The 26,789-nt window shown below is 41.9% G+C and overlaps 1 protein-coding gene and 1 pseudogene across 2 annotated transcripts in view; both read right to left on the bottom strand.

Moving 5' to 3' along the window:
• Positions 1–2,502, bottom strand: part of LOC146372515 (E3 ubiquitin-protein ligase UHRF1-like) — a 30,070-nt pseudogene extending 27,568 nt beyond the window's left edge. Inside the window, exon 1 of the transcript XR_014802823.1 lies at positions 2,021–2,502. The product of XR_014802823.1 is annotated as an E3 ubiquitin-protein ligase UHRF1-like (transcript). The remainder of the gene's footprint in view (positions 1–2,020) is intronic.
• Positions 2,503–2,987: 485 nt separating this feature from the next.
• kcnn1b (potassium intermediate/small conductance calcium-activated channel, subfamily N, member 1b) lies at positions 2,988–25,737 on the bottom strand. The gene is given in 14 exon segments (XM_084954391.1): positions 2,988–6,200; positions 6,475–6,544; positions 6,695–6,822; positions 12,290–12,400; positions 12,611–12,752; positions 12,919–13,337; positions 13,726–13,821; positions 14,005–14,170; positions 14,886–15,076; positions 20,951–20,961; positions 21,115–21,367; positions 21,550–22,471; positions 22,939–23,123; positions 25,436–25,737. Coding segments are annotated over 13 exon segments (2,964 nt in total). The 5' UTR covers positions 23,109–23,123; positions 25,436–25,737; the 3' UTR covers positions 2,988–5,915.
• Positions 25,738–26,789: the final 1,052 nt, after the last annotated feature.

Raw genomic sequence — 26,789 nt, 5'->3', positions numbered from 1 at the left:
AGAGCAAAGAGCCAGCGGTTAATTGTGCAGCTGGTTGAGTACAAACAGAAATATAAACACTCTTAGCTGATTATTATATGAATAATAAAACCTTTAAAAGCAAAAATCCTTTGACAATCTAGAAAGATCTGAAGGTGTGAACCAAACTTTCGGTTTCACCATTCACTGGAGAAAAAAAAAATTATGACAGTCATTTTCTCTGCTAGCTGCATTCATTAATAAAGAATGTGTTTGCTCTAAACCAAATTGTTGATATGTGCATTTGTATAACATATCTGAAGACAGACAATTATCATCAACTTGAGCTTTATTCAGACAACAGCCAGACTGATATCAGCATATAACAGATATATTATATCAAGAAATATGTTATAAGATAAGGAACCAAAAATATGATAGGGCTCATTTTCGTGACCTTCATTTATCCAGCAGAGAGCGCCCGGAGACTATTTACATTGATCACAACTCTGTCTGCAGCACATGTAGCAGAATACAAACAGTGGAGCAGATGGTGCTGTTAAATTTGGCATTTTCTACATAGTAAGGACCTTATTCATTTGCTAAATACATTGCTGTAAAGTTAAACAATAACCCCACCATTTCCCCTTTTAAATATAACTATCATGTTCTGTGCATATATGGAAATTACCATTCAGTATTTCCTTATCAGGACCATTGCCCCCTAAAATAAATAAATACGCGCACACATATATATATGCAGTATCACTTGTGCTTTAGATTACGCAAGTCATATAAAAATTTGTTTTATAATTATTTCTAAATATTAATTGATTTTCTCACTGTATGTTACGTTTTTGTTTGCTTTCGCATTGCTGAATATTTTTTTCATGAGTTTATATGATAATCAAATTCTCATCTAACTGAGAAAGTTGCAGTGATTCAGAATTTGCATCTTAAAAAGCTCTGTGTGGAAGATTGTCAAAACACTACATCTGCAAAATCCATCCCTAGGATTGGCTGTTTTTGTTTAGTGATCACAACAAGTTAAGGCGAAATGGTCTCCAGCAGCAGAAATATGACCGTTTCCCCTCCCTACTCAGTGCATTGTACTGCTGTCAGCACTGTCACTTCAACAGAATATGAGAAAAGGGAGGGAACGGGCTGATTTAAATACAGTGCGGGAAACTGAGCTGTAGGCCACTCCCAGTTCTTTTAAAAGCACATCCGGACGCGAGGGAGCGCTAGCCAACAATGTGCCTTCGCTCCTTGACAATGAAACATACCTAAATACCAACTCGCATGTACTTTTAAACCGATTATTATAATACTACAGTGGCTTTTTACCCGCATATGTCGTCCTTTGTTGTTACAAAACAGCAAGGGGCCAGCTAAGCGGGGGTTGCGCGTTTACTTCAGCGCTCTCAGCTGAGATCCTGTTCGCTCTGCTGGCTCGAAATAAACCAGCCGCAGTCAACAAAACATAAGTCAAAACCTCGAAAACAAACTACTTGTTCCCATCCAAGGGGTACCATTTTGCCTGCGCAAATTAATACGTTTAAACGATGCTGACGAAAATGAGATTCACGTCACGCCACACCAATCCAGCCACACAGGAAAATAAACAGCCCGACGTTAGCTTATTTGTTTTTCTTAAAGAGAAGCAGTGAAGTTGCAAAGCTAACTCAGTTTACACATTTTTTTGCAGATTATGTGGACGTTCCGAAGGATAACAAGTTAAAAGTTCACAAGTTCATCGCCCACCCACATCAGTGCTTAAAGCAAACCACGTTACAATTTATTTTACAGAGCTTTTAAATACTATATTAGCAAAAGGAAGCCAGAGTACAGTCAATAGCTCTAATACTGTCCCGAAGATTATCAGATTTGACTAATTTTGACGTTTACACTTGACTGGTTGAGTAACTTGGTGCAATAAGCCAAAAAGAAAGGAGGTAGGACTTTGCCAAGTTAGCTAACCTCAGTTTGCTAGCAACTGGGTGACTATATCAATGAGAACAATTTTTAAAAAGTAATTAAAAGACGCTGAAATTCACTTTACCTGTTTGTCCGTCCAAGCAAAAACAAGAAATTTACTTTTGAGGAAAAACGTGCACGTTTTCCCCAATTAACTCCTTAGAAGGGATGGCACGACCAATTCTATGCCTTGGTGGAGATTGATCAATGAGTTATTCTTCAAGACTTTGATATCCCGCCTGCTCTCGCACTTCAGGTTCACCATTGGCTACTTTCCTCTAACCACATCGTGTCCATTGGGTAACAGAGCTGTCAATCTGGAATGTGACTGGAGCTTATCATCAGCGCGCGAAACGACAATCTCGTGAGTACAACTGCCCTCCGAGTATTTATCGCGAGATTATTCGGCGCCATGTAAAACCGGTATCCCGGAGAGACAGATGGTGCTTCTGGTAAACAACTTCACTGATAGAGCTTTTTGATTGTGTCTGAACTATCACGGCTTCGTATTTGTGTTTAGAAAGAGTTTCCAGTCTTCAAACTAATCAACTAAATGCATTGAACCTTTTGGTGGACTTTAATAAGCAGACCACCTGTTAGACTCTTATGATTCAGCTTAATTAATGATGTGCAATTAAGATACCTCCCCCTCATTTTGGCGGGAGCCGAAAGTTAATGAGACCAACTCAGTTCAAGCGCCTGAAAGCATGGAAAATGACAAGTGTATGTGGGAGGAATATGTGCTTTTGCGCACACTTGAGGCATGCTGTTTGTTTGCCTTTGAACTTGACACGTAAATAGCCTCCACTGTGCAATAAACTCCGTCCTAAAGCGCGGTTTATGTTTGTTCAGTATGGAGTAATGCGTTTGAGGTCACCTTCTGACCAACTGATCTGTGTATATGGCCATGACGTCAATCTTTAATAGTCAATTAAAAGTATTTATTTTAATGTTTTAAGATTATTTATTTTTCCTAGTTCCCGTTAAGGCACGATTTATTGCCTAACCCAAATCTCTTTTAATCACTTTAAATAAATGAGATGAAAAAAATGCAGTGCTGACAAATATCTTTATTACCACATATTAGATATTTCTATTAAAAAAAATAAGCACTATGTGCAGGTTGCAAAATAAACTACAATACATGTGAAATATAAATAAATTCCAGTCAGTAGCGGGCGTAATTATTTCTGTCCATCAAGTTTCTTCTACTTAACGAGTTCAGGGTTGTAGGGGGATGAGGCTATCACAAGGCAGAGGCTGGGTACATCCTGGACAGGCTGCCAGTCTGACACAGAGTCTTACATTTATACATACAGACAATTTAGAATCATAAAGCCCAACCCACGCGTTTTTGGACTGTGGGAGGAAACCAGAGTACTTGGTGAGAACCTACGCAACCACACTCAAACTTCACACAGAGAAGGGCCCACTATGCTAGGGGAAAGGGGGGGAGGGGGAAAGGGGGGGATTTTTTTAAAAAACAAAGGGTGGTAAGTGAAGCAAACCATAAGGAAAACACAATACAACCAGCAGAACAAGTAAACAACATGAGCAAAGCAACTGAAAGTATATATGGAAAAAAACAGAAAGCAGAAGTTAACACAACTGGAACCAGTTCCTCCTTTGAATGTGATAAAAACAAGAAAATTGACTACTTTGAAGATTCTTTATTTTGACAGATGTTTTAAAAATCTAAGATGCGCTGCCACAAGAGCCAGAAATGTGAAAAGTGTTAGATATACACCAGCATATAAAGCTGAATTTTTGGTGAAAGTTTTACTTGCACTTTGTGATAACGACAGTCAGTTAAAAGCCAACTGCTCTAAAAGAAGCAGATAAAATCTTTCATTTAAGAGGTCAGAATGTTACCCTACTTACTACCCTAGTTCTTGAATTGTACTGTAGTCACAGGTGTTTTAAACTTTCTCTTATAGCTCATTTCTGTTCTGCATTTGCACCCATTCCCTCTTCAGCAACATTGCGCTGCCACCAGCTGCTGGTTTCAGTGGGATGTTGCACTGCTATAGCAACTATAGCAATATATTGACACAGTTTGAGAATCTATGGAATGGATCAGTATGATTACAGGGAGGAAAAATCTTTTTTTTTAAATAATATTTTAAAATAATGTCAACAAACTTTTCTACCCTTTTTAAATCAAATTTAGTCTATATACCTACAGTGGTGTCAAAAGTGTTTTCCCCCTTCCTGATTTAATAGTTTTTGTATGTTTGTCATGTTTCAGATCTTGAAACATTTAAATATTAGACAAAGATAACATGAGTAAACACAAAATGCAGTTTCTAAAAGATGGTGTTTATTATTAGGGAGCGAAACCAAATCTACATGGGCCTGTGTGAAAAAGTGATTGTCCCCTAAACCTAGTAACTGGTTGGGCCACCCTTAGTAGCAACAACTGCATCAAGTGTTTGCAGTAATTGGCAATGAGACTTTTACAGTGCTATAGAGGGATTTTGGCCCACTAATCTTTGCGAAATTGTTGTAATTCAACCATACTGGAGCAGGAACTGCCTTTTTAAGGTCGTGCCACAGCATCTCAATCAGATTCAAGTCAGGACTTTGCCTAGGCCACTCCAAAGCCATATAGAGGTGGACTTGCTGGTGCGTTTTGGATAATTGTCCTGCTTCAGAACCCAAGTGTGCTTAGGCTTGAGGTCACAAAAAGATGGCTGGACATTCTGCTTCAGGATGATTTAGTAGATGGCAGAGTTCTTGGTTTCATTTATCACAGCAAATCTTCCAGACCCTGAGGCAGCAAAAAGGCCTAAAACCATATTTTACTGTTGCTATGATATTCCTTTTCATAAATGCGGTGTTGCTTTTAGACAGATGTAATGGGACACAGACCTTCCAAAATCTTTAACTTTTGCCTCATCAGTCCACAGAGTATTTTCCCAAAAGTCTTGGGGATCATCGAGATATTTTCTGGCAAAAGTTCCTTTTGCTCTGCAGAGGTATCTTCTTGGAACTTTGCCATGCAGGCCATTTTTGCCCAGTCTCTTTCTTATGGTGGAGCCATGAACTCTGACCATAACTGAGGTAAGCGAGGCCTGATGTTCTCTGGATGTTGTTCTGTGGTCTTTTGTCAACTCTTGGACGAGTCGTCACTCAATCCAACAGATGAGCTCTTGGGGTAATTTTGGTTGGCCACCCACTCCCACTAATGGCGATCCTATTTAAGTGGTTTTCTGATTGAGAACAGGTGTGGCAGAAATCAAGCCTGGGTTTGGCAGGAGAAATTGAACTCAGCTTTTCAAAGTTAAGATACACCACACTTATTCCCCTGAATAATAAAAACCTCGATTTAGGAACTTCATTTTGTCTCTATTTGTGTTTAAATTTGATGATCTGAAACATTTAAGTGTGACAAACATGCTTCTAGAAAGATTTTGTGAACCAGGTCATTAGATTCGTTTTAAAGTAAATATTATTCATGGTATTTGATCGTTTTTCATTGTAATAATTTCAATTTTACAAATGTTTAGTTCATTAAATAAACCCATGCTGAGCAACTTTTGAAAATAATCACTTAAAAATCTTCAGAAGCTGTTTACTATATCACGTATGAGAAGCACAGAGAGACTACCACAGTGTCCCATGAAATGCAGGGCTTTTTTTTCTTTCAGATTATTTGAGTGTCTTAGAATTTAATTTTAATAAACAAAATGAGCATTTTTTTAAAAACTTTTTTTTCACTTCTTAATCGTTCATGAACATCTCTCTGTCTTCTGCACAGTCCCCACTCTTGGGAGGGGAAATGAAGGAATAATGTTTTTTCCTTTTCCTCTAAAGTCCCCTTACAAAGGGTCTTCCCCTTACACTGGTGGTGCAGCTGCAACTCCCAGGAGTGAATGTGTATGACTCCATAAACACGTAGCAGAGTTCATGTTGAGAAAGTCCATCCCAGTATTGTAAACGGTTGCACACTAAGAGGAAAAGCACTGAGGAACAGCCATTCAGTTGTATGGTGTCTCCGGTGCAGTGGATCCTGGACAAAGCTGCTTGGCCGGCACTGAGCAGCACTAGGAGCTCAGGGAGGATGATAGGAAGTGTACACGGCAAGCCAAGTCATCCAGGAAATCCTTTTGTAACTTTGCTATTGCTTGAGAAAGCACAACGGGCAGCGACTGCACACATTGAAGGATGGAGTCCAGTTTCTCTTCCAGAGCCACAATCCTACTGTCCAGCTCACCACTTCGATGCTGCAGCTCTGATACCAGATCGTACATCATGTTCTGAGTCTGAAATCATCACCGACATGCTGAGGTCACTTTCAAGTATCAGGAGATATGCAAGTCAGGGTTTCTCACTGTTTAGCTTATTATAAAAGTCATAAAATGCAGAAAAGATAATGAAAAAGAGGCAAAATTTGGTTCATACTGGATAAAAATTACAATTCCTTGTGTCAAATTACTCTCAGCATCAGTCAGAGGGTAAAATTTCCTATTATATACTAGTAAAACTGAGGCAAATAAAAACATTTTTATTAGAAAATAACAAAAATACTGCACAAGCCTTTGCAAGATCAGCAACTGTATTGGCCTGGTCAGTTAATTTCCTTTGCTCCATTTTCACTCGTCGCAGTCTAAAGTTGTAAACCAAAACCATAGTCACATTTGTGCTATAATAATATAAATGCAACGTGCAGTAAATCCTAATTCACATAATCCAGAGTCACAAATTAAACTGTAACAGCATTTACTGAAACCCCTGATGGTGGCATAACGATACCTACTGGTGGATGGCTTGCAAGAATTTACGCTGATGGTGGCGTACTCTGGCATGGTCAATCTTCTTGACCAGCTTTGTGTTTTTGTAAATGAGCCATGTCTCTCTCAACACATTTGCTGCTGTGTTCTTAATCTGTGGAAGACAAAGTATGTCAATGGAAAGGCAAAACAGAAATGTAGAGACATAGATGAAGCTTAAGTCAAACAGAAACTAAAATGAGCCTGAGTACTATAGGAAAGTCTTGAGCAATCCCTCATTTCTTTATGTTTTTCTGTGAAAACCTGCACGGAAATGCAGTGTATAAAGAATAAACAGAGTTTGTACATTTCTAATGACCTGAAAAGTCAACATTTAGTATGACAATGCTAATTCTACAACAGAGATTAAACTGGCTTTAGGCAAACTTTCTCACATCTTCTTTGAGAGTCTTTTAGCAATATTTCTCCAGGCCTCTTGACAGACTTTTAAACCTCTCCTTTAGATGTTGGCTGCTTTTTGTTATCAAGATGATCCCACACTGTTTCAATAATGTTGAGGTCCAGGCTCTGAGGAGGCCAAAGTATGATATTGTTCCACTTCTATTGTTCACTTTTTTTTAGTGCATTTGTATTGTGTTTGGGATCATTGTCATGCTGAAAAATGAATCAGATGCTTTCCAGATAGTATTAAAATCAGATGGTACTTTTCTGCCTTTCATAATTCAATCAGTTTTAACAAGACTGCTGGCTGAATTGCAGCCACAAGCCATGACAGAGCCTCAACCATGCTTAACAGATGGCTGTGGACACTCACTGTTGTACCACTCTACTGACCTCTGCTGAATATATCGATGACACTTTAAATCAAAAATTTCAAATTTGGGTTAATCACTCCATAAAATCTGTTTCCCCTTATTTTCAGTCCAGTTCTTGTTAAATTTGTGTCACGGCGAGTGAGATGAGCCGTGTGGAAAATAAAGGAGGATCCAAACGCAGGCACTTGTACAGGTGTGAGGGTGGTTTATTAAACACAAAAAGGAAATGGACAAACGGCGAACGGAGCAAAGACTAAACTAAACTGGGAACAAACTAACTACAGAACACGAACCTGGAGATGAATGAGAGCGGGCGGAAACAGAATGATGGTTGACTGCAGGGAAACACACAGATGAAGCAGGGTGGAAACACAGACGGACCAGCAACTACAATGACCGAGGACACGACTTAAATACACAGGGAAACACAGGGGGATTACACACAGGTGGTGGACACAGCTGGGAATAATCAACAAGACGAGACAGAGGTAAAACTGAACACACTCACATGAGACGCAGACCTTCACAATAAAACAGGAAACGAGAACACTACACCAAGACGCAGACCTGACACTGAGAGACAGACGGAATGACACACGGAGCCTGAACTAAACCAAACGTGAGATACAACCAAGAACAAATCCTTAAACATGAATAAACAGAAACATAGAATTCTAATAATAACAATCATTATAATAATACTCATAGTGCCCAAAACCACAACAAACATTCAAAAATAAACTAATCAATCAACACTCAAAATACTGGGTCGAAACTGACCCAGAACCGTGACAGTACCCCCCCTCCAAGGGCTGGCTCCTGACACCCCGAAACAAAAACAGCGCAACAAAACAGAGCACCAGACCAGTGCAGGCGGAGGGGGTCAAGGAAGGAGGGTCCGAAACAAAAAAAAACAAGGAGCGCAAGAGTCCAAATACACAAGAAAACAGTCCAAAAACACAGGAAAACAGATCAAAAACAAAACCAAACCAGAGCTCAACAAGAGTCCAAGACAAGGTCGGGGGGCCGACCCGGGGGTCGACAACACAAAGACCAAGACAGTTCTGGAGGCCGACCGTGCACACTGCAACGGCGGCGACGGGCAAACAGTTCTGGAGGCCGACCGTGCACACGGCAACGGCGGGCGAACAGTTCTGGAGGCCGACCGTGCATACGGCGGCGGCGCAGGCAAAACCAATCAGGAGGCCGACCACTTGGAAGGCAGTGGCGGCCACTGAGCAGGTCCGGAGGTCGGCCGCGATGCCAGCGGCGGTGACGAACTCTTTCCGGAGGCCGTCCCCGAAGGCCATGATGCCAACTTAGAGGCCTGGAAAACGGCCGGCAGAGGCGAGGCGGAACAGGTCGAGCTGGCTCTGACGGCGGTGTGGCAACCGCAGGACCAGACGAGGCAGGACCAGACGAGGCAGGACCAGACGAGGCAGGACCAGACGAGGCAGGACCAGGCGTGGACGAAGACACGGAGGCAGGACCAGGCGTGGACGAAGACACGGAGGCAGGACCAGGCGTGGACGAAGACACGGAGGCAGGACCAGGCGTGGACGAAGACACGGAGGCCGGACCAGGCGTGGACGAAGACACGGAGGCCGGACCAGGCGTGGATGAAGACACGGAGGCCGAACCTGACGGCGGCGGGACGGCTGCGGAACCTGACGGCGGCGGGACGGCTGCGGAACCTGACGGCGGCGGGACGGCTGCGGAACCTGACGGCGGCGATGCTGCAGGCGGTGATGCTGCAGGCGGTGATGTAGAAGTCGCGGGGGATGATTCAGCAGATGACGGCTGAACAGACTTCCCCGGACCGTCAGCAGACGTGAGGATGTGCTTGCTGGGTCCTCCAGGACCCCCAGCTGACTTGGCTTGAAGCTGGACGGGCTCCTCGGACCCACCAGCTGACGTGGCATGAGGCTGGACGGGCCCCTCGGACCCTCCAGCGGAGACAGGAGGCTGAACGGGCCCCTCGGACCCTCCAGCTGATGACACTTGAGGCTGAACGGGCCCCTCGGACCCTCCAGCTGACGACACTTGAGGCTGGCTGGGTTCTCCCGAATCCCCAGCAGACGAAACCTGAGGCTGGACGGGCGACTCGAGCCCTCCAGCAGACGACACTTGAGGCTGGACGGGTGACTCGGGCCCTCCAGCAGACGACACTTGAGGCTGGCTGGGTTCTCCCGAACTCCCAGCTGACGACACTTGAGGCTGGCTGGGTTCTCCCGAACTCCCAGCTGACGACACTTGAGGCTGGCTGGGTTCTCCCGAACCCCCAGCTGATGACACTCGGGGCTGGCTGGGTTCACCTGAACCCCCAGCTAACATGGCTTGAGACTGGACGGGCTCCTCTGGCCCTCCAGTGGAAACAGACACTGAAGCAGCAGGTACGGAGACCTCTGCCAGTGTGGACACTGGCTGGGACTGAGCAGCACAGTGGCTAAACTCAGGCAGCAACAGTGGGATGCAGTCCTCAGAGGGCTGAAAGTGTTCCCCAATACACTCAGCAGAGGACGGAGGCGGACGGGTGAACTCACTTGAACTCTCAGGGGGTGCTGAGAGCTGAGACTGTTCTGGTGAGTTCTCCGGTGAGGCTTCTGGCGCTGGCGTCTTGACCTCTAGGGGTCCAGAGTTGGCTGGTGACTGACACCCAGCCTCTGGGGAGGCCCTAGAGGGAGCAACTGTCTCTGACATGGCCAGCTTAAGAGAACCAGCAGATATCGTGGTGAAGTGTGTTCCCTGCTTTGAATGAGACAGTGAGGATGGTGGCTGAGTAAACGAGCGGACAGACAGCTGAACTGGTGGCGACAGTGCATTAGGCAGCGAAGCGGCTACAGACTGACCTACAGGTAGCGGAGACGATTGTAGTGGAGTCGTAATAAGTGGTGGAGTGGCTGACTGAATGGAGGGCAGCGCGGCTGCTGACTGAACTGAGGGCAGCGCGGCTGCTGACTGAACTGAGGGCAGCGCGGCTGCTGACTGAACTGGGGGCAGCGTTACAGGCCTGGCATTTGACTGGGATGGAAGTGAGGATGGGACAATGGAGCGGACACGGTCATAAACATGGAACGAGGGTTCAGAACAGGCAGTCTTAGGAGCTATGGCCATGGGTGAGAGATCATTGTTATCCTCAGAAGAAACACAAAAAATTGCCCCAGAAACAACAGTCACCGAAGCAACAGAGTCAACAAAAGTGTCCCTTTCACTCACCACAGCCGGCTGCTCTGACATTCTGAACCCCGGCTGTGGGGTGCCGCGCCGGCGGCGCGAACGTCGCTTCCTCCGTGGAGACGGCTCCGACGGGCCGGGTAACTCCTCATCCGGCGGTACGGACGGCACGTCCTCCGTTGAAGCGAGCGGGCGAGCGGTAGCAGCGGGGGGGTGAAGGTGGAGTTCGTGGAGAATGAAGTTTTGTACCAGAGGGTGCAGTGAGTCCAATAGCCAGGGATAATCGGAAATAAGCTGTTGTAGCCTGGCTTCCAGAAGGTAGAGAAATGCTTCTCCCTCATGCTCTAGCCACAGGTTGATTAATTTTGAAGCAGAGTTCGTTATGAGGTCCCGAAGCTCCGTGGGTGGGGTGAATGCCGCTGGATCCATATCTGGCTGGTCCGTACTGTCACGACGAGTGAGATGAGCCGTGTGGAAAATAAAGGAGGATCCAAACGCAGGCACTTGTACAGGTGTGAGGGTGGTTTATTAAACACAAAAAGGAAATGGACAAACGGCGAACGGAGCAAAGACTAAACTAAACTGGGAACAAACTAACTACAGAACACGAACCTGAAGATGAATGAGAGCGGGCGGAAACAGAATGATGGTTGACTGCAGGGAAACACACAGATGAAGCAGGGTGGAAACACAGACGGACCAGCAACTACAATGACCGAGGACACGACTTAAATACACAGGGAAACACAGGGGGATTACATACAGGTGGTGGACACAGCTGGGAATAATCAACAAGACGAGACAGAGGTAAAACTGAACACACTCACATGAGACGCAGACCTTCACAATAAAACAGGAAACGAGAACACTACACCAAGACGCAGACCTGACACTGAGAGACAGACGGAATGACACACGGAGCCTGAACTAAACCAAACGTGAGCTACAACCAAGAACAAATCCTTAAACATGAATAAACAGAAACATAGAATTCTAATAATAACAATCATTATAATAATACTCATAGTGCCCAAAACCACAACAAACATTCAAAAATAAACTAATCGATCAACACTCAAAATACTGGGTCGAAACTGACCCAGAACCGTGACAATTTGTTACACTTCAGTCTTTTCTCCTCATTTCTCTTCCTCAAGAAAGACTTCTACGGGTAGCTGCAATTAACCCTCCTTCTACTGAGATCATTTCTGATGAGGCTTCACTTAAAAGTAGATGATTAGCTGAAAGGCTAGATGAATATCACCTGAGCTCTTTCCTAGATTTTTGCCCTATTTCTTAAGGACATTGCTTTGAGATACATTTCATCTGCTAGTTTTGTTTTTTAGGCCTACCACTTGTTCTTTTGTTACCCCAAAAACTTAAGTTCACACTTCATACCATGCTAAGACATGACAAATTTTCAGTAATCACCTTGTTGGGATTGTTGGGAATCCCCTCGTTGGAGCAACTTTAAAAAAAAAAAAATCAAATTGGAAGAAATTGAGGGTGGCTCAAGACTTTTGCGCAGTAGTGTATATGGTTAAAAAAGAGAAAGTGCTGTTACTTTTAAGACTGATCATGTAGTCTTAATATTAAAAATAAAGTCCAATCACTGCATGTGTAAGAACACACCTTTTTGTAGATTTGGGTATCCATCATAAAGTTGTGGACATGTTTCTCAGCTCTGGTGAGTTCTGATTTTCTTGCGACAACGGCTACGACTAAGGCTGTACAAACTGCTCCCTGATGAGAAGAAGAGCAGTGTTAGCATGACTGTGTTATTAGTTATTAGTTAGCTAGTATAAAAACCACACCAATCATTCACGTAGGCCAGGATTTTAAAGGATTTTTAAACAGATATTTAATTGGGGTTATTCAGAAAAAAAAATCACTGTGAGTGATTTGCATATCTGCCTCTTCTCTACATGTGCACTGTGTTGGTATAAAACTCACCATAATTCCAGTTAACAGGCAAACCCCTTTTCCACAGTAGGTGTGAGGGACCATGTCCCCATAGCCGATGGACAGGAAGGTAATGGAGATGAGCCACATTGCTCCAAGGAAAGTGCTGGTTACTTCCTGTGCATCGTGATACCTATTTAAACATGACACCTGTCTGTAAAAGCAGTTTATGTTAAAGCTGGAGAGACTACCCTTGACTTAAGTTTCTTTCATTTTTATCCAGCATTTGTTTAACGCTGAAAATCTTCTTGATGATTTTTAAGTAACACATTTATTTTTTTCAAAAACCTTTAAGATACCTTTCACAAACACGCACTGTCCACGCAGCAATGATCCAACAGGACACACTGAAGACTAGCAGCACTGTGCCAGGACAGATGGTCATTAGGGTCTTCATGACAAAACGAGTGTCAAAGTTGATCTTATTGAGCGCACCGATGCTGCGAGAGGAAGCGTCTGTGAACAGCTTGCTGTGGAGCAGCATGACCCGGCCAATCAGGTAGAGGCGAAGGAACATCGGCACAGAGAGGATGATGTCTACGTCGGCGTACGCCACCGATGCTGCATAGCTGAAGGCCAGTCGAGTCGTCCAGGTGAACACGTATTTCCCTGGGATTGGATGAATGGCACAGATGAGGAGCTCCAACACAATGAAGACAAGTCGCTCAAAAGTCATTGCTATCCTCCAATCGTCTGCCCCGTTGTCCACCATGAAGAGCTGTTGAAGAAAAGTAGCAACATTTCTAGACCGTGAATATGAAAGAATAATGAGTGATGTTTGTTTTGCTTTCTTAATTTGGATAATTCTGAAGAGATGAAAATGAATGTTTTATCTTCTGGTGTTTCTCAAAGAGACAATTTTAAATATATTTTTGGGGGTATTTTAACCTTTATCGTTATAGGATAGTGGAGAGAAGAGCTTGGATAAAGACACGTAGTAAATGGCCTCAGGGCAGATTTCAGGTATGTGGGTTGTCTGCACAACCCCTTGAGTTAAACCAATGCTCCAATTCAGGGTTTTTAAGACTAGTTTACTTCATGTGAATTATCTGATCCAAATGATTAAGCAGCTCATGTTGGCAAAGTCATGGTTTGTTTCTTCATACCTGGATTTCCCTTGCATGGTACATCACAATGAGTCCCAGCAGAATAGCAGTAGAAAGGCTGATCAGGCCTTTTAGAACGTATGAATACATGGATTCCTGTAAATGGTAGAGACAATGACACAAAACTATTAAACTAATAAAAAGAAGACCATCTGTGAATAAAACTGTTTAGGGGGCCCTCAAAGTTAAAACTTTTAATGGCACTATGTTGACGCCGCTTTCATTTGTTTGTTGAAACACACTTATTTGGAGACACTAGTGTTTCTGCTCTGAGTGTACCTTGGTGTAAAATCCCCTTGACAGCTCCGTCTCGATGACCATGACAATAATGCCAAACATCCCACAGACCAAGGCATAGTCGCTCAGTTGTTTGCGCTTCCCAAACAGAGCTCTCCTCTGACCCAGCCTGTAGCTGATGTCCTTGGTCTTCTTTGGTGGTGTGCTACTGTGAGGAGAAAATTGTTAGAAGGCAAAGAAACTCAGACTCAGATATCTTTTTACATGCGCATGGACAATGCCCCGACACTGCACCAACGTGTGCACTGTGTGTGTGTCACAGAGGAATCGCGCGGGGCTCCCAGCACATTCTTTATTTATACTTCAAGTAAGCTTCCACAGCAGTAGGTGTGGCATGTTCAGAATTCAATAACATCTCCCTAAAAGGAGAGACCTTTAGCTTGTCTGTTGAAACAGGAGATAGCTTGGTATGTATAGATCTCAATAACATTTCCTTAAAAGGAGAGACCGTTAGCTTGTCTGTTGACACAGGAGGTAGCTTGGTATGTCACAGCATTTTTTCTGCACATATGGTCTCACTTCCTTTTCCTGTGGTGTTTCCAATTCACAAGCTCTTCTTCCTTTAAATGAAGCTACAAATAAACATAACACAAAACTCAAAAATCTCTCAACATTCCCTCCTGTTTGTAGCTGCATTTAACAATATACATAAATGTGTTTCAGACACAGACCCTACATTGTGAGTGCTGTGATTTAGGACAATTCCTGAATATTGATAACCTAGACTGGCAAAGCTTGCTGCGCATGTCACTTGAGTCATGTTCATAGGTCTGCCATATAATGTAGCATGCTGTCTTGTAGCAGGCATGTGTAAGCATATATAACAATCTTTGCCTTCTGTGCGATTATATATGTATCTATACCAGGCGTTGTTCATCCAGGGATGGATGTGGTCCTGTGTTACTTCGACCAGGTGTGAATTGTCATATGTCCATGCCCTCCTATGCAAGTTGACTTCTTGATCCATTAAGTGCATCAGGGTCCATGCTGTAAGCAGCAGGGCCAAGGTGGTAAGCAGAATAATCTTCATGATAACCAGACACACCGATTTGCTCTGGTGAGTAGACTACAGGCGAGAAGTAGAAGGCGGGATATACCCAATCAGCCCTCCCTTCACCTGTAGATCACCAAAGAGTCGGGGTGGTGGTGTCTTTAGGTTGTGCTGTCACTCACTTCCACTTTTTTGCAGTGACTCTAGTGCATCCAAGAGGGCCTCTCAGCGATTTTGCAAGCTGTTGGTGTCGTTTGGAGTACTTGGTATGGACCTTCCCACCGGGGTGAGTTCGAATTCTTTCTCTGGAGTACTCGTATAAGGACCCAATCGCCTGGTTTTAATCTGCAAGAGACTTGAGAAGCGTCGCACGGCAGTTCAAAACAATATCCCTATTTTCTACTAGTTTTGCCATCCATTCTACTAAAGTTGTCTTTCTAACAGATTTATCTATTGGTTCACTTGCATCAATTCATGCATCTTTTCACTGAGGTCTGATTCAAACTATCTTCTGATTCTTTCCAAAAATAATTTCACATGTAACAATTTATATATGTGTGTTTTCTATTTTTGTTTACCTCTTTGTTGTGATCTGGTGGACATCTCTAAACACCATCATGAGTTCAGGCTTCAATTTCAACCCAATTATACTCCTCTGGGCTTCACCTTCCCACTGGCCCCTGTACCCTTCTCAAAGTGTCCTTTGTTGTCTTAAATCTCCAGCAAACACAATCTGTTTCTTCTCTGTTTCTTTTCAGTATTTTCCTTTTAGATTAAGTCCCAGCCAGGCAAAATATCACATTCAGTGCCTTTAAACAGTTATGTCACACTGTTCTTACCAGCCTGCTGTTAATTCTTCAAGTCCACGATGTTCTGTTGGTCTTCATCAGGAGATTGACTGTCCTTTGAGCTTCTTCTCAGAATCGGGACAAGTGGGAGGTCAAGCTGTAAAATTTTAAGCCAAACTTTGGCCTTTTTTCTCCCAATTATGTTAATCTATGGTTTTGCTGCTGTGCTCAAAATTCTAGGTTGAGAAAAGTCCACCTTTATTTATTTGTGACCTACATTGACACACTAAACCATACCATTAATATCATTTTCATTTCTTTTCTTATAACCTCCATTTGCTTCATCTGGCTAGAGTCTGTCTCTTCTGTTTTTCTCTCTGGGTGCTCACTCCTTTTATGGGCATGCAAAGTTCCTGTCACACACACACTTCCTGTTACTCTCTTTTGTGTTTCTACAGGCTAATCAAACTCATTTTGTATTTACAATCTACAAACCCTCTGTAATTCTACTAACTTTTAATCTAAAATGTAGCGTCATTCACAAAATAATTTCATAATCCTCTCACACACACTGCCTTTTAAATAAACTAAACTCTTTGCATTTTTATCTATTTCAGGCATTTTCTAAGTCTCTGTTTTATGGTGCCGTTAGTTCTCTCTACTAACCCTGCACTCCATAGATGATAAGCACAATGATTTCTTATGCTGAATCCTAGTGCTTCAGAGACCTTACTGATCACATCATTGACAAAATGTGTCCCATTGTCTGATCTTATCAGAGAAGGGATACCATATGTTGGAATAAAATGATTACATAAACATTTTGCAATGGAGATTGCATCATTCCTTTTTACTGGATATATCTCTGGTCAGTTTGAAAACACATCTATGATCACCAAGGCATATTTTGATCCTTGACATTCATTCAATTCAATAAAATCCATGTGGATGGTGTGGAGAACTGGCCTCTCTTAGGTCTTAAGTTTCCTTGTGAGTTGTGTTTTTGCCAGAATAGGCATGTTCTTACAAATTTTTCGCTGAAGTTTCAAAATTTATAGTGTAAAAGTGTGTATTGTTTATCTATACTATATTTCCCTCCTGTTGACACATGTGTTACTCCATGTGTCACTACAGCCGCTGTCCTGTGTAACGACTCTGGTAATATTGGTTTTCCATCACAGACCATTAAGTCATCTTTCAGTTGTGCTCCACATTTCAGCCACTTGTTCTGTTCAGTGATTGTTGCAGCTTTTTGTTCGGTTTTTAGTACGTCAAGTGGTATTTGTGGGCAGTAGTCAGATACTAGTAGCTCTGCCGATTGTTGTGCAGCCTGTTTTGCTGCTTGATCTGCAAAATTATTTCCTTTTGTGACAATAAACTTGTCTTTTTGATGTGCTGCACCTTTGCAAAGTGCCAATTGTTTTGGCAAGGTGATCACTTCCAATAAGATTTTTAATAAGCTGCCGTGTTGCACGGGGTTACCTGTAGAGGTGACCATACCTCTGTTATGCCAAATTTTTGCAAAGTGGTGCACTGCTGAAAAAACAAACTGGCTGTCAGTGTATATATTTATATTTTGGCCTGCGTGCAATTCATATGCACGTATGACTGCATACGTGCAGCTGACTTTTTTACTGCCTCTGCTGCGGCTGCACAGGCTTGCATATGCAGGCAGGCCTGACGCAACAGAGTCTAATTTACACGAGTCTAAATTTCACCAGGGATGCTAACGAGCGTTGTTTTTCTCCAAATGCCTGTGTTATCACAGCTTTCATATAACCTGCTCCTCTATCTACATGTAAGTAGAAAGGCTTATCATAGTCAGGCAATGCTAAAACTGTATCTGTCTGTAATGCCTATTTTTAAATAACTGAATGCTTCTTCTTCTTTTTTCTTCTCTATAGATGCAACATTACATTTTCACTTAAGGCATTTTTAGATAATTTCTAGTTTTTCAAAGAATTCACCCATCTCACACATCTTACATATTTCAAACTTTGAAGTTAGGGTTTTTTATATATATATATCTTTAAACTTTGCATTGCTCACAATTCATAGCTCACAGCTCTAAAACTAGGCATTTGTAAATCATATGCCTAATCACTATGTGTCACTGTGATCCACAAGTATGGTCACAAATTTGTTTCCAAATCAACAAAATAAAATAATCAAACAAAAACAAAAAACATACATGAGTCAGGACACAAAAATAAAAATAAAAAATGCTGCTACTGAAACAGAGCAGAAGTGTGAGGGGAAAAAACTGAGCTCACAGACAGCTGCATGTGTTGGCTTTTAATAGCATGCAGCTTCTGTTCTAAAAAACAAATAAAGAAAAATAAAAGAAAATGTGTAACATGCTCATCAACTTAGCAGTGTCCACATATTTAATTCAGCTTCTCAATCCTGTAGCTTTAGCTGTTGTCTACAGGGTTTGGCTTATTAGTTGTTATTATAGGTGTGCTCTATATTTCAGTAATGTTTTATCTAGGATAAATGACAGGTTGTCAAGCAGGTCAAGTGCCTCTATGCACTTAATTAGTTTAGATATTTTCTTTATTTTCTTCATCTCATATGTCATTATACTGAGTTTGAGCAAACCTTAAGCTTGATGCAGACTACTTCATAACAATCGTCCACCTCACATCATTACTGACTAAGATGCTTCTTATTATTAATATTATGTCATTATTAATATTATCATCTTTTTCTTTCTATATAATAACAATAGTATATTACAATATTTTATTAGTGTATACCACTATACTACTACTGAGCCAATTTAATAGTTAGGATCATCTTACTCAGCAAACAGATAATTTAGAATTCATCCAATCTGTACAAATTTGCTTTTTCTCTGAACAGGTTTGTGCCTACTTTCTAGACTGGTCTTCTGTTTGTCTCATCTCAGATCCAACCTTCGGTCACATTCATTCTCTCTGTTGCATGGCGAACCAAGCAGTTTATTATAATATATATTATTTATATTTTATTTTGTATCCATCAAGGGCTTCGGGTGATCTGCAGTTTCACCCTTTCCCAAGCTGGAGACATTTACCTTTTCACACACTTTCCTTGGCTGAACAATGACACAGCCTTAATGTACCTTATGCATCTCTCTATTTTATTTAATAGGTTTTCGTGTGAATTATTTCCTTTTATTCATTTTATACATTCTGGGCATGGTCGTCATGCCAACTATGTTTCATTGTTAATATCAGTTTACAGGTTGTTATCCTTCCTATTATTAGTTTCAATACGGTAAAAATAAGTTCTAATGTAATTTTGTCTTTGTTTATTTTATTTTTGTACTTCTTATATTTATATCTATTCGGTGGGGTCTGTTTCCAACCTTTTTAAACTACTTTAAACTACTTTGATCTCTAGTTTTCACTTAATAAGGGTTTTGTCAGTCACTGCACTGTAGTGTGACCTGATGCTGATTTTACTATTAAAGTATCTTCTGAGAATTGTACTTCCTGTGGTTTTCTGTTCAAAACGGTTTTACATACTCCTGTGTCACATAACATCTGCACTGGTTTGCCATTAACATACACTGTCAGTGTAGGTTTGCCTTCTACTTCAGAAACTAATTGATGGACATTAAATACTTCTGCGTCACTTTTGTCATTTTCATTTGGCTTTTTCTCATTTAGTCATTCATTTGAATATTGTCGTTTGTCTGTTTTATGTCTGCAATCTCTGGTGAAATGCCCTTCCTTGCCACAGTTCCAGCACGTATTATCTCTTTCTTCACTTTTTTCGCGTAAGTCTATCTGTCCTACGTATCTCTGGCCCTTTTCCTCTAAATCCTCCTCTTCCTCTATTTCCTCTCCTCTGTCCCTGTCTGTTACGTCTCACTTCCACACTTGGAAATATTCTAATTCTTGCGTGCGTTTTCCTTTTTTTTTTTTTTTCTTTAAATCTTTTGTTTCTCCTACTTCTTTTAGTAGTGCTTCTTTAAGTTGTAATAGTGCAGATGGGCTACATTTTCCTTCCCAGGTGGGACATTTGGTCTTTTTAGGATTTCTCCATCTTTGCACACTAATTTGTCCGGCGCTTGGACATTTTTTTTTTCTAACCACTGTTCGTCAACAGTAAACTTAGTGGGCTGATTACCCATTATGACAGAAACTGCAGAGCCTTCTCTGGTATTAGACGAATAAGAGTGGTTATTGACACGCCCTTCAACTCCAGCTATTCTGGAGTGGTGTCAATTTTATGAGATGAAACTCAACCGTTCTCCTTTGTCACCAGTACTTTGGCTACTGACAGGAAATAAAATAACAATAACAGTGAGAGTGATTCAGCAGCGTATTGTGCTGTTTAAATCAATTCACTCTCAACACACAGAAAACACAAACATTTATTACACAATCGCGCAGATCCTTTCGGCGGATCAGTCCTAAAAGACCCGTGCGGTGGGTGAGCCCTAATTTGAAATCCTTTCGGCGGATTACTCCTATTTTACACGTGGATCCTTTCGGCGGATCAGTCCTAAAAACTCCTAATTTGAAATCCTTTCGGCGGATTAGTCCTATTTTACAGATCCGTGCAGTGGATCAGACTAATTAAATCCTTTCGGCGGATTAGACCTAAGTTCCTTTTACGCGAGTGTAAGTGAGTGGTTTCTTTACCTCCCCAAGATTCTCTGGCTATGTTGAAGGTCAGCCACTGGATCCCAGCGTCGTGGACCACTTGATCAGAACACTGGCCAGGACCCGAATTTTAACGTCCCTGGACTTTCACTCCTTCCTAGAAGAGGCTGTCGACAGACTTCAGTGCGGGCTTTCCACGACGGCAGGATACAGTGTACGATGCTTCCTCTCCGGCTCGGAGGACCAAGAAAATTTGAGGAGAAAATTGTTAGAAGGCAAAGAAACTCAGACTCAGATATCTTTTTACATGCGCATGGACGATGCCCCGACACTGCACCAAAGTGTGCACTGTGTGTGTGTCACAGAGGAATCGCGCGGGGCTCCCAGCACATTCTTTATTTATACTTCAAGTAAGCTTCCACAGCAGTAGGTGTGGCATGTTCAGAATTCAATAACATCTCCCTAAAAGGAGAGACCTTTAGCTTATCTGTTGAAACAGGAGATAGCTTGGTATGTATAGATCTCAATAACATTTCCTTAAAAGGAGAGACCGTTAGCTTGTCTGTTGACACAGGAGGTAGCTTGGTATGTCACAGCATTTTTTCTGCACATATGGTCTCACTCCCTTTTCCTGTGGTGTTTCTAATTCACAAGCTCTTCTTCCTTTAAATGAAGCTACAAATAAACATAACACAAAACTCAAAAATGTCTCAACAGCTACCTTCCTCGCTGTTGGTCTTACTGGAGTCTTCTCGGATGACTTTGGAAAAGGCGTCCTCCAGGATGGCATTGTGAAGAAGCTGGATTGGCTGCTGGCCTGAAGGAAGATCTGAAAAACTAGATCTCAAAGTGCCGTGGCTGCTCAGGGGTCGGACTGCATCCCCGTTAAGTATGCCACTGCTTTGTAAGGCTTCGGGAGGCGGAGGAGTGTGTTTAGGAAGGGAGACTTTAGACCCCTGAGAGACTGTCTGCAAAATAAAATAAGACTGTCAACAACAAGCATGTAATATATCTGAAAGCATGTTACAGTGTATGGTTCAGTTAGAATTGGCATGGTATGGAAACACACAGGTTACCTAAACCTACTTTTGATGGTTCCAATTTAAGTATGAAAACTAAACGTTTAAAGCAGCCGAATCAAAACATGCACCTGACTTTGTTGCTGTCTTGTTTTCTCATCCATTAAATCTTGAATCTCTAGGGAACTATACTGACTGATGGAGAAAGATGTGACACTTTTGTTGCCGACTGGTGTAGACGATCTTTTTATCTGGCTTGTCAGGGGGTCGTGAGGGAGGTGGTGGCACTTGAAGATGGTGGACGGATCTCCAGATGTTTGATCGCCTGCGATCAGGCAGTGGAACTCTTGCTTTCGCTGTTGCTGAACTAACAGCGGCTCTTTACCGAAAAGGTCTCTCCAGCTGACATCTGCACCAGCAGCAGGATGAGGCTGCTTTTGGAGTTTTTGTTTACACTCGACTGAGTCTAGAGGAATGTTGAACAAATTTGTTGCTTGGCTGCTGTCTTTCAGTTTATAATGATTGCAGGGCTGTTCTTTTCGACCTTCTTGGTTAGTGCACTGAGGCATGAAATGATCTTTGAGACGGTTTGTTGCAGGATTCAAAAGCTCACTTTGGTTTGTTTGCTGTGGTAAAACCTGGCAAGTAGTTGAAATGTGGCTGCTGGGAGAGAAAGGCTGAACATGTGGTGAGCACAAAAGGCTTCTCTTAGCTGTTACCCTGGGAAGGCAGTCTTGGACCATGTCCTGTTTTGACTGTGGCTGAAAACTAGAGGCATCAGGACCGGGACATCCACATCTGTCATTGTGGTTTGGATGTCCCACACTGGTGCCTGCTCTTTCTGCTGAGGGCGACTCATCTCCTGCGTTGCCAACATGGCCACAAAGGAGCAGCCAGTCCTCATCGCTTAGCTGCGATAAGGTTAGGTTTCGAGTTTTGAGTGGCGACATCTGGGCTGAACCTCTTGGAGGGCCGAGTCCCTTGCATGTTTCATGGGGTGACGATGAGACACAGCACTGACTTTTCTCCTGTGGGGTCAAAGGTGTCTGATAAGAGATTTTTTAGTTTTGTGATTATTGTTTAGTTGTAGCTTCATTTAAGATAGGAGAGCTTGTGAGTTGGAACCACCACAGGAAAGGAAAGTGGAACCAGATGTGTAGAGGAATGCGGTGACATACATACTACATCCTGAGTTAACGGTCACCCCCCTCTCTCACTCTCCTTTTAAGGAAATGTTTAAGTTTCTATACATACCAAGCTATCTCCTATTTCAACAGACAAGCTAAAGGTTTCTCCTATTATGGAAACGTTTTTGTATACTGAACATACCACTCCTACTTCCTTTAAAGCTCACTTGGAGTATAAATAAAGAATGCGCTGAGAGCCCTGCGCGGTTTTTCTGTCACATCTGTTGTGCGCACTTTGACAGCAGAGCAGATCGGACTGACTGCCCATGCGCATGTAAAAATTAGATATCTGAGTGTGACTTCATTTGCCTTTCTAATAACTTTTCTCTTCACAGTGTCTCAACCGAGGTTCCTCTGTATGGATCATACTTCCCCTCAGGGGTCTTTATGGGAGGGGATGGGCATCTTGAGGTACAATGCTCATGGTCACCTTCGTGGAAGACTTCATCTGTTGAGTCAAGGCGCCGCGTTGCATTGGTGGGTTTAACCAGAATCAGCCTCATGGCATCAATGCAGGGCTGAAATGACACCATACACTGATCATTTTTGAAATGTCACCAAGAAATGAAACAAAGATCCTGAAATATAACTGAAAACATTTACACTGATCACTTTGCTTTATTTATTTATTTTCCCCCACAAAGTTCAAGAAGTGGTGAAAAGACTCAATTGCAGAAGGAGTTTGCACATATTTGCTTTGCTGTGTAGAAATACTGTGCTAGGGCCATACATACATTCATTATTGATTATGCAGGAAGACAGATATGATGGATGTATGGGTGGATGGACAGATGAACAGGGATATTTCAATGTGAACATGATTTGAATGTTGCAAGTGGTCAGACTTACTTATACAGTCATGTTAACTAATTACCCCCTTACTGCTTGCATAGCAATTGGAAAGTAAGTCACAGAAAGATGCTTTTAATCAAATCCAGTTAATTAACTCATCAGTAAGTGTGAGCACCTCTATAAAAGCAGATGTTTTGGCAGGTTGTTGGTCTGGAGTATTCAGGTGTGTGTTGACAGAACATTATAATCTACAGTCTTGTGCCAAAGGTCAGACTGTGCAATGCTCAGAGGAACTGCACAAAACCCCAAGTGCTAACATCTCAGACTCTACAGGCCTCAGTTAGCATGTTAAATGTTACAGCAGAGGTGTCAAACATCATGCTTGGGGGCTAGAATCAGCCTTGCAATGACTTCAATCTGGTCCACTGGATGGCTTTGGAAAATCAAAAATGTACGTTTTATAAATACAGGACAGTCTGGGTAGGGATGTACTAAAAATATTTTTGTTATTTTACAATTTTATCATGTAGGAAAACTGAGATGTACTGTTGAAAATGCACTTCTTTATCTTATATTAAACATGTCAGGGATAAGATGTGTAGTTAAACGTCTTTACACCAACAGAAAGTGAAAGTTTCTCACATCCGGCCCACTTAAGATCAAAGTGGGCTGTATGTGGGCCTCAGTGTAAAATGAGTTTGACAGTTTCCCTGCGTTAGAGTGCACAATTAGAAAAAACTGAACAAGCGTAGCTTTTTTGAAAGTTTCAGACTTCTGGAGAAATGTCTTTTGGACAGACGAGACCAAAGTAGACATGTTTAGCCATAATGTACGGCACCACAATTGGAGACAAACAAATACAGCATACCAACACAAACACCTCACACCAACTGTCAAACATGCTGGTGGAGGGGTGGCAAACGTGACAAATTCTGTCTCACACAAACAGCATCGTTCAGAGGACGGTGATCACAAGCACAGCAGCAAATCTACAAAAAATAAAAGAATCAAGATTTTGCAATGCATCGGTCAATATCCAGACCTCAACCCAACTGAAATGCTTAAGAGAACACCGTGAAAACAAATGAAGGCAAACCTCAATGAAGTGACTCAACAATGTAAAGAATTATGGGTTTACAATTCCTCCACAGCGATGTGAGAGACTCATAAATGATTACTTCAAATTATTTCAGCTGAAGGTGGTTCTGCACTACAAAGTATACAACCACGGAGAAATAACTAAAGCTGTCAAATTAATGTGGCAAGTTTCACATTGTATACAACTGAGTGGTTGTGAAAAATTACAGCATAGTAATACTAGAGCAAGGTGTAAATAATCAATCCTGAAGTACCATAGGCTACTTAAGTAGATGAACTTTCCACAAACAAAGAAATCGATACCGACTGACTCCAGAAATACGATTTTTCACAACTCTTCTGTCATTTAGGAATCTTTAGCTTTAATGAGGCCATTTGTTCAGCATGAAAGGAAAAAAAGTTCATCAAAAATAAATCTTCAAATTCAGTCTAATAGATTTTTTTTAAAACTTATTGCTTTTTAAAATAATTATTCAAGGCAATCTGACACTAGATTAAAAAAAAAACATGTTCAGTCACAGGGTTGTGTTCTGTCACGAGCAGATGTGAACCCCCGCTCATGTTTATTTACTGCGCATCAAAATCAGAAAGCCTCAGATAATAATACTGAGCAGACTCACACACTACATTACACTATAGCTATATAACTACAGATATAGATTCGGAGTTACATTAGTATCTTTAAAGGTTTGGTTTTCTCCTTTTTCCTCCTTTTACAGGGTTGAATTTTAGTTGTAGAAGAAGTTAGACCATTTCAAATTTTTAAGGATATGATTTTGTTGATTAATTGAATAAAATCTAAATTCACAATACAAAAATGTGCATATCCATCCAGCCAACTATCCATCAACAGACTCAATCAAATGATAGACCCTTATATAAACCTCTGAATATATAATAAATAGTCACTTATAAACAAAAGGCATCTGCAACAGCTTACCTTTACCTCCTTTATGACTTCAGCCAGTCATTTCCAGGAGAGCACTTAGTGCACAAGTGCTCCTTACCGTCTTCTTCCATACGTTACTTTTTTCCAGACTTGAAGAAGCAGGTTACAGACGGAAAGTGCTCCTGATTTGCAGAACACAAGTGTTAAGAAGAAAAGGAGCAGTCAGAGTGGGTGTTGGACACGGCTTCCCTCCTCCCGGTACAAACACTCGATAAAGGAGCTTTAGAGACGCTTTCCTTTGAAAGTAATGATTAGAATTCAACAAGAAGAAAGGAAAGGGCAGCAGCAGCTGGCCTGGTAAAGGGTTGCCAAGCAAAGACACAGAGTGGGAGGGTGCAGCAACAGGTTAGAGAAAAAAATCTGGAACATCAGACTGGCGTGTTAAGGCGGAACATCACACATATAGCTCAAAGACATTAAATGGGAGTGGGCTGCTGGGTTGACAGGGGAAAACAAAAAGGAAATTGTAGCTTTCAATGTAGAGCGGAATATAAAAGGTCAGTTGAAGTTGTCATTGAAGCTCTTTGGTTCGAAGGCCTTCGCACGTTCTCTTATCTCGTCCACCAGAAGAGCCTGCAGAACAAAAGTGCCCATTTTTAAATCTGGTTCTGAATCAATCGAGCTAGCGAGGGCGACGTCTCATCAATAGGGCACGAAAAGATCTAAGAAATGAAACTGCGCGAGCAATTTTATAATAAAAGTATATTTATGTACATGTGGAGATGTGTAACGTCCAAATTTACTTGGCAGGAGTGGTGTTGCTTTCTGACCTTGTTCCTCTCCGGTGTTGCTTATAGACATTGATATTGTATTTGTATGTAGCCTATTATGTTTGTATTTAGAAATGAAAACCTGCAAAGTTTTGATAATTCTCAATGTGAAGAATTTGCCATTTATAAGCACACACAACATTGCCCAAAAAATTTATTTATTACAGTCTGTGGGAGAGCTATGTGCGAAAATCCCATTCCCCCAATGTAAATACGCATTATAGTTTATATAATACTTATATTTAGGTAGCTTCAGCTCTGTTTTATCTGCGCTTACTGTCCATCCACCTGGCATCAGACGAACTCTGGCCTGCTGCCTCAGCAGCTCAGCGTGAATGTTGCTGTGCTGGAGAAAACCTTTGTGACCGCAGGAGCGCTGCTTGCTTTCACAGGCCAAATAAATGGCCGCCACAGTCATCTGAAAGCAACAACTGATACATGGACACAGTCGCATGAAAAGTATTTTCTCCCTTCCCGAGTTCTTATTTTTTTCCATATTTGTCAAACTTAAGATTTTAATATTAGACAAAGATAACCTGAATACATTCAAAGTGCAGTCTTTAAATGACGATTTC

Source organism: Perissodus microlepis, chromosome 15 (genome assembly GCF_051167445.1).
Source record: "Perissodus microlepis isolate ML-2025 ecotype Zambia chromosome 15, ASM5116744v1, whole genome shotgun sequence".
NCBI classification, from domain to species: Eukaryota; Metazoa; Chordata; class Actinopteri; order Cichliformes; family Cichlidae; genus Perissodus; species Perissodus microlepis.
The sequence above is the reverse complement of the archived record's forward strand: the minus strand, read 5'-3'. Positions and strand labels throughout refer to the sequence as shown.